This window comes from Malus sylvestris, chromosome 5 (assembly GCF_916048215.2).
Source record: "Malus sylvestris chromosome 5, drMalSylv7.2, whole genome shotgun sequence".
Classification (NCBI taxonomy): domain Eukaryota; kingdom Viridiplantae; phylum Streptophyta; class Magnoliopsida; order Rosales; family Rosaceae; genus Malus; species Malus sylvestris.
Window position 1 is genome coordinate 39,656,313 of NC_062264.1, and position 9,046 is coordinate 39,665,358.

The 9,046-nt window shown below is 40.6% G+C and overlaps 1 protein-coding gene and 1 pseudogene across 1 annotated transcript; one reads left to right on the forward strand and one right to left on the reverse strand.

Annotated features, from left to right (window-relative positions):
• Positions 1-5,639, forward strand: part of LOC126624717 (putative wall-associated receptor kinase-like 16) — a 46,277-nt pseudogene extending 40,638 nt beyond the window's left edge.
• On the reverse strand, positions 592-1,202 carry LOC126622901 (proteasome subunit alpha type-7-like). Its single transcript, XM_050291583.1, has 2 exons — positions 1,164-1,202; positions 592-1,068 (listed from the first exon to the last, which is right to left on the reverse strand). The coding sequence occupies exons 1-2, from the start codon at positions 1,200-1,202 to the stop codon at positions 592-594; spliced, it is 516 nt and encodes a 171-aa protein (XP_050147540.1).
• Positions 5,640-9,046: the final 3,407 nt, after the last annotated feature.

A 9,046-nucleotide genomic window follows, 5' to 3' on the forward strand; every position in this document is an offset into this window, starting at 1 on the left:
ATGGAATTTAGGGTGTGTATCAGAGCATTTGGTGGGGGATGTATACCAATTGTTTGACTGGTTAAATGTTGTGTATTGGCATTTAATGTTTGGACGTTAGACTTTGATACTTTCTGAAGCTAAATAAAAAATGAGTTTGGAAGATCCTGAGTTGGTAAGGAATGTAAAATACAGTAGAACATTGATAATTAATATTTGTTAAATTAATAATTTTGGTCGATCCCAATTGGAAATAAATGTTAGATTAAGAAGTTGATGGGGTTTGAACCCACCTTGTGGTGCAACAGCAACAGCAACGCTTCTCTCTATTACTGTGGTACAAGGTCACTTGCAATTCTCTCTCATCTTTCACCCTTTCCAACTTCTCTCTCTATGGCCTCGTTTGGCAGCTCGGACTGTACTGACTATTTCTATCGGATAGGATAAATAGTCACCGGATAGTACTGACTAAATTAGTCGGGCATTTGGTGCAGTATCGGACTAATGACCGTATTATTTATATTGTGTTTGGTACTATACCGGATAGAAGGAATTTAAAGTATTATTATTTTAAGATAAACTGTAGAGATTAGTTTTAACCATAAAGTATTATCATGTCTCCCTGGGTGGTCCATTCTTAGCGGCCATAGCAGATGCTTTCTCTGCTTCTATGTCAACAACAATGGCATCAATTTCAGCTTCTTCAAGTTGCTTCAGACCATGATCCTTTGTCATCACAGCAACTTCTATGTGTTTTCCTCCACTCTCGACAACCTCAAGCAAAGCCCAGATTGCAAGCTTTACAGTTTCTTTCCCAGATCTCTTTGCCGCACCCCCCAAACTCCCTCCCTCTCTCTCCTTTCTTCTTCTTCCCCGACTGTTTGCAAGATCCAGTTGTAGAAGAAGCCCAGAGCCTTCGACGCGCAACGGCCAAACCTCGGGGATCTTGTAGCAGAGGAAGACATGGAGGCCGTAGGCGTTGACAGTGTCAGCAAGAATGACGACGGGGAGAACGACGTTAGAAAGAGGGACGACGGCGAGAGGAGATGTCGTGGAAACGAAGTGCGAGAGAGAGGGAAGTGAGCCAGACTAATAATCCATTCATTTTGGAAGGGTTTATTAAGCAGGTGTATACCCGACTAAATAGGCAGACTGACTAAATTAATCTGGCGGCTATTTTATACGGGAGGGCACCAAACAACCGGCTCCGTATAATTAGTCATATCCGATTCTTTATACGGTGTGCCAAACAACCGGGAGGGCACCAAACAACCGGCTCCGTATAATTAATATATATATATATTTTTTTATTTTTTTTAATTATTTTTCATGAAATTTTATTCATGAAAAACACTTAATTGTTTGTTCATTTTTTTTTAAAGTACAGTTTTGTAAATTATTTTGCAGAAATAGTGTCTTTTTCTAGAATAGTGTCACCGTTTTAAAAAAAGGTGTCACTGTTTATGAAAATAGTGATCACTATTTTTTAAAATTAATTCATTTTTAAGAAACAGTATTTCCTACTAATAAATTTTTATTAAACATTAAAAATTTATTAATAATAATTTTGTTCAATTTTTTTACGCGATTAATAATTCATATTATTATGTCTTAAAATATGACTAATTGTTAATTTTTATGCATTACCAAAAAAAGGAGGGGAGGAAGGAGTGATGTGAGAAAGAGAAAGAGAAGAGAGAGAAAAGAAAGAAAGAAATGTTGAGAGAAGAGAGAGATATGATGGTGAAGTCGGTGAAATAATAGCAGTGTTCTAAAACGCGGCCTAGGCGGCGCCTAGGCACTGGGCGGTGGTTCGCCGCTGCGATTAAACCAAAATCATCGAAGAAATCGGGAAGGGTATTAGGCGACGCTGGAGGGGGCTAGGCGGCCTCGGCGACCGCTAGGCGGCTTTGATGGTAAGTCAATTATAACGTCGTTCTTCCGCTGTGGTAATGAGGTTGGACGATTGGGCGACCATCCCAACGGGTTTCGATCTGTAATTGCAGAGAAAGAAAGAAGAGGGACAGGACGGGTTTCGATCTACAATTGCAGAGAAAGAAAGAAGAGGGACAAGACGGGTTTCTATAGGGACAGCTTGGCTGGGGAGGGAGGGAGGGAGGGATATGCAATTGCAGAGAAATGGGGCGGCTGCTTAGGTAATTAGAGTTAGGGTTTGGTAAAGAAGAAAGAAGAGGGACGGCTTGGCTTGGTGAAGAGAGAGAGAGAGAGAGAGAGAGGTAGATGTATCTGTAGAGAAATGGGGCGGTTGTGCTTTAGAAAATTAGAGCTAGGGTTTTTTTGGCTAGGAATTGCATTCCTTTAAAACATGGCCGAATTTGTTTTTAATGAAAAACAAAGGCCCAGTTCATTTTCAATGAAAAACAAAGGCCCAACAAATGATTAAAATAAATGGGATGACTAAATGTTACAAAATTAATATAAAAAGTTCTAAAATTTTACACATGTACTTAAATCCGTCTTGACCGCCTAGGCGCTAGGCGCTAGCTGGCCGCCCGACTAGCGCCTAGCGTTTTTTAGAATCTTGAATAATAGGCAAGTGCAAGCTGCGCAATAACAGTTTGATACCAAAAAAAATATTCTTCAAATGTCTTTTTAAGTGTTTTTACACTATGAAATGAAGTTCCGAGATGTTTGTAAAGAGTTTTTTATCCAAAAATTTTACAAAGCTCAGATATAGCAATGGAGAGTTGGATGTACCCAAGAATTTAACTGTCAATAATCCAATGGCGAAGATTCCAAGTAGAAATAAAAACTCCTTTTCCCCGTCTGTTTGGTTTCTTCATTTTTAACTCTCTTATATAAATGAAACCTACTGATTATTGGTCTATTATTTGTCTCGACTTTGTCACATAATTATTTGTCATCATTCTTTTGGTTTATAATCAGAGGACTATATGGTCCTCATCTGTCATCACCTTGCTTGGAATGTAAACCTGCAGATAAGAATTAGAGCCGGCTAAGACAACTTCAACCCGGACTGGAATATTAGAGCGTACAAATTAGTCCCGAGAAGGGAGATGTTGGCATGATTGCCATGGTACCTGGGATTCTTATCCAACTGGTCTCCTTCGTGGGATTGTTTGTATTTTTAGCTGCGGCAGCAGCAGCGCAAGCTTTGCCTGGCTGCCCAAACAAATGCGGGAATTTGTCAATCCCATACCCTTTTGGGATATCCGATGGCTGCCAGCTCAGTGATGAATTCCTCATCGTTTGCAACGAAACCTCACAACCCCCCACAGCATTTTTGACAGGAACTGCAATCCCGGTCTCCAACATATCCCTTGACGGCGAGCTACAAATAATGCAGTTTGTAGCAAGAGATTGTTACGTCGAGGGGGTTTATCAGATACCAAAAAAAGCAACACCCCAAGGCTAAAGCTCTTCCCTCCTTACACGATTTCCGGCACGAAAAACAAGTTCATTGCTGTTGGTTGTGACACTTACGCGATCTTTGAAGGAGTGCGTGGGAGCGAAAAGTACGTAACCGGTTGCATGACCTTCTGCGAGAGCTTAGGGAGCATTCGTGAGTCTTGCTCCGGCATTGGGTGCTGCCAGACTTCAATCCCAAGTGGGCTTCAAGTTCGTACCGTGATGATGAGTAGCTACTCCAATCATACGCTTATATGGGACTTTAATCCATGTAGCTATTCCTTCATTGTGGAAGAAGGCCAGTTCACATTTTCTAATAGAAGTTTCCAAGAGCTCGAAAACACAAGCCGGCTTCCGATGGTTCTCAATTGGGCAATTGGGGATGAAGAATGTGATGCAGCTCAAAAGAGGGAGGACTATGCATGCAAGGGAAATAGCACTTGTGTCAGCCCCGTCAATCTGTCCGGCTACTTTTGTCAGTGCTTGCCAGGTTACGAAGGAAATCCGTACCTCCCAGAGGGTTGTCATGGTACTGATCATCTTTTAGATACACCTAATTTATAACTATGTGCCTTAATTATGTGTTAGTGAGTAATCTGTACTCTTTTCAGATATCGACGAGTGTGAGATTTCAAACCGTTGCAGCGCAGGAGCGTGTATAAATTTACCTGGAAATTATTCTTGTGTCTGTCCAAAAGGGTTCAAAGGCGACGGAATGAAAACTGGAACTGGAACTGGTTGCAGCAAAGACAATGGAAGCAATCTTTCCAAAAGCATTCGCTTGCTTATTATTTCATTGGGTAAGTATTTGCATTGGTAGACTATGTAACGGGCGTCGATCAAACTGTGTCACTATGTCAGCAATAAAATGTCGATTCCATTACCGTAGGCAACACAATATGGATGTGTATTGATTCTTTAATCTATAAACGGATGTCCTGCACAAAAAAATTCGGATTAAATGCATGCTATTGCTATATTATCATGTAGATCGTAATAAATTGAAGTCTAATTTGGTGGTGAATTGCAGCTGTGACAGTAGCCTCCTTGATTTTCCTGGTGGGAGGTTCATGGACCTACTGGGGAATGAAGAAAAACAACTACATCAAACTCAGAGAAAAGTATTTCAAAGAGAATGGTGGCATGTTGTTACAACAACGACCCGCGAGTCGCCAAGGAGGATTGGTGGAGACAACAAAAATCTTTACAGCAGAAGAACTTGACAAGGCTACAGGCTACTACGATGACAGTAGAGTCCTCGGCGAAGGAGGCTACGGTACAGTTTACAAAGGAATACTACCAGATAATGAAGTGGTTGCCATAAAAAAGTCGAAAATCGGAGCTTCAATCCAAAGTGAGCAGTTTATAAACGAAGTTATTGTTCTTTCTCAAGTCAACCACAGAAATGTGGTGAAGCTACTGGGTTGCTGTTTGGAGACACAAGTGCCTTTACTAGTTTACGAGTTCATCACCAGGGGAACTCTTTTTTATCATCTTCATAACGTAAAGAGCAAAGAATCGTCGCTTTCGTGGGAGTTACGACTGAAGATCGCAGCTGAAACTGCCGGAGCACTAGCGTACTTGCACTCCTCCACTTCCATGCCAATCATACACCGAGATGTGAAAACAACAAATATATTATTAGACGAAAATTACACAGCAAAAGTGTCGGACTTCGGAGCTTCGCGATTGATTCCTCTAGATCAAGCTCAAATCACAACTCTAGTGCAAGGGACGCTAGGGTACTTGGACCCTGAATACTTCCATTCAAACCAGCTGACAGAAAAGAGTGACGTCTACAGTTTCGGAGTTGTTCTTGTGGAGCTGCTAACAAGAAAAGTGGCACTGTCATTTACTAGGCCTGAAGAAGAGAGAAACCTGGCAAACTTCTTCGTTTGTTCCGTGGAACAGGGTCGCTTGACTCAAATTCTCGATGATGACATAGTCACCGACAGAAATCTTGAGACACTGAAAAGAGTGGCTAATCTTGCAAGTAGATGCTTGAGGGTGAAAAGGGAGGAAAGGCCTAGCATGAAAAAGGTAGCAATGGAGCTAGAAGGATACAGACTCTGGCGAAGCATCCACGGAGAACTGCTGATTTCAGTCCAGAGGACACTGAATACTTGCTCGGGCCGCCTTCAATGGCTTATGCTAGAGGTGATAGTTGTTCCAGTACTAGCATAACCATTGGTGCAACTAGTGTGTACGAAGGCATGCAAATCGAAATGTTAATGCGACAGGGTGATGGCCGATAATCCATCGTTTCTCAATAGTGTACATCTTCGAATATAATTAACAGAAAGCTACTCAGGCACACAAGAAATGAAATACATTTCAAGCACAACATATTCAAAATCCCCGGCAGATTGACATTTCTCCGGTGGAATTCACAAACGAGTTCTAACACGAAAATGGTGTCTATAATATATGGAATTTCAAAGCTACAAGTCTCAGAAAAGCAAGTAATTTGGACAATTCAATCTAATTTGTTTATTCTCAGAAGTCACAAGAATCACCGAGACCAAAATGCTCAACCTGTTCATTACAGCGAAAATCATGATCACGAACCTTGCAATAAAATTTGAAATAGAAATACAAGAGAAGCACAACCTAATCAAATTGCGTTCTTTAAAAGATAAACATTGCTCAAGGAGACGAGGGAGTTAAACATAACTGTTGTCATATGTGAAGGTTGAAACAGGAGATCATCTTATCCAACCACTGCAAGATCACAAACAGAACAGATCTTCCCTTCATGGTCCGGAACAAACCGAGAGCTGCAGTACGGGCATGACACATCCTTCTGTCCACGATAAATAGGCACGTATGTTCCCCCTCAAACCACAAATGGGTTTCTGAAGTCATAGTTTAGCTGGGTTGCATCAGTCATGTTCTTTTCTGTAGCTTGCAGGATTTGTCTTGCTGTCTTTGCATGGTTTTCAACGCTGGGGTTGGTCTCCAAAAGTCACCTGGCAAAGTTAGCTGCCGTGTTGAGATTACCAGCCTTATAGCAAACACTCATGGCATTTAGTAATGCTAGCCTCAAGTGAGGGATCTGAAGGTTACGGTGGGTGAAGTAAGCTGCTAGCTCCTGTTGGCGAACCGGATCGCCTTTAAGTTCCCTCCTCTTAATCTCCATCTTCAAACCCAGAACATACTCCTTTACAATGATTATTAATTCTTTTACTTCATCAACCTCTCTCCTTGAATCAACTACAATCAGAGGAATAGTATGCAGAATACCAAGGAAAAGACGTAAATTAAAATCTTCACAACCACAAGAGATTGATGAAACTTCAAGCCATTACCAAAAGTCCCTTTTCAGCTGAAGAGGGTGCCTATTCTTTTATATATATACTATATATATTGTTCTTTATCTAATCTCATTGTGATATTAGTATGTGTTGGGGCATAAAAAGACTTCACTACTTTGGAGATGTTTATCTCACAAAGAAGAATGTAATGCAGTGGAATTGATAGGCAAGAGAAAGAAAGAATACTCAAAGTATTACACAAGATTTTTATTCACTCACAAACTTAGTATAAGAGGAAACACTCAAACACTCTTAGAAGTTTTGTTGCTTCTTCTCACTTCTCACTTGTCACTCTCACTTCTCACTACTTGCTCTCTTGGTTGTTACAAATGGTGTGGATGCCTTCTCCTTTTATAGGCATGGATGGAACCTTGGAGAAGCATGGAAGCATCATGCTAGAGATATCTAGATAATTCCACTACCTTCCTAAGCTAGAATTGTCTACACTAATCTTGTATGTTGGTGGAATCCTCACCATTCTTCTAGACTCTTCCACCAACTTGAACTTTGCTAGAATTCTCTAGCATGTGCATAGATCTTTGTTTGTGCATGGGCTGGATCCATTATCTTTGGGTCAAGACAAGATTACAATTCAACATCCGCCCTTAATCTTGTCTTGTGACGCCGATTGTGTTCCTCAATCTAACAAAGTCTTCTTGCCTGCGTGGTTTGGTGAATATGTCGGCGACTTGGTCTTGTGACTTCACGTATTCCACTTGCACATCCTTTCTTGCAATACATTCTCTTATGTAATGATAGCGAGTATCCATGTGTTTGCTCCTATCATGAAATACTAGATTATTTGCTAGAGCTATTGCAGACTTGTTGTCGACATAGATCTCTTTTGGCTCTTCTTGTGGCATGCTTAATTCTTTCAGCAAGTTTGTCAGCCAGATTGCGTGATAAACACATGAGGTAGCAACTACGTATTCAGCTTCGCAGGTAGAGAGTGTGATAATCAGTTGTTTCTTTGACATCCATGTGAATGCAATGTTTCCCATGAAGAACACAAATCCAGTAGTGCTTTTTCTATCATCTGAATCTCCTGCCCAATCACTGTCGCTATATTCAGCAAGTTTGTAGTTATCAAAACTTGAATAGAACAAGCTAAAGTTAACAGTACCGTAAAGATATCGAAGAATTTTTTTTACGGTCTTCAAATGTGTAGTTGTGGGATTCTCCATGTAGCGACTGACTAATTCGACGGCATAGAGAATATCTGGTCTTGTGCAAGTCAAGTAGTGCAAGCTTCCAACTAGACTTTTGAAAAATGTTGGATTTACGCTTTCTCCTTTGTCATGCTTGGTTAGTTTGACTTCGCACTGGTGTGCTTATGGGCTTACAGTCGTCCATTTTGAACTTTTTTAGTACCTCATTTGTGTAGCTTTCTTGGGAGATGAAAATTCCTTCTTCGTTTTGCTTGACTTCAATGCCTAGGTAGTATGCCATCAGCCTGATGTTGGTAATCTTGAATTCTTTAGTCATCACTTTCGTGAACTCTTCATACATGCTTGGATTACTTCCGGTGAAGATTAGATCATCCACATATAAGCACACAATTAGAATATCTCCATCTTTGACTTTGACGTAGAGAGCATGTTCATGAGGGCACTTGGTGAAGTTGTTTTCTTGGAAGTACTTGTTAATGAGACTATTCCATGCTCATGGCACTTGTTTTAACCTATAGAGGGCTTTCTTCAGCTTCAGAACTTTGTCTTCATGCCCTTTGATTTCATAGCTTGGCGGTTGCTGAATGTAGACTTTTTCTTCAAGGACTTCATTTAGGAAAGTGGACTTCACACCCATTTGTTGAATCTTCATTTATTTTGAGCTGCCAAATAAATTAGTAATCGTATAGTTTCCAACCGAGCAATGGGTGCAAATACCTCATCGTAGTCGATTCCAGCTCTTTGACTATAGCCTTTTGCCACTAGTCTCTCCTTGTATCTTTCGACATCTTCGTTGGCATTTTTCTTTGTCTTGTACACCCATTTGACTCCGATGGCTTTGTGTTCTTTCGGAAGAATAGCGAATTCCCATGTATCATTTTTCTGGATTGATTCAATTTCTTCATCCATTGCTTTCCTCCACTTAGTATCTTGCACTGCTTCTTCAAAGTCGACTGGTTCACAATTAGCAAAGAGACAGAAAAATGTATGATTATCGAGTCTTTCAGCTACCTTATAGAGATCTCATAAACTTCTTGTGCGTGGTACTTCTCTTTCATTTAGACTCCCACTTGATGATGCTGATGCTGGTGAATTACCATGATTGGTTGATATTGGTGAAGCAAGTGGAGTAGTGGATTCTTGTTGAACCTCTCTTGTTTGCTCCATCATCCCTTGTTCATTCTCTTCTTCAAA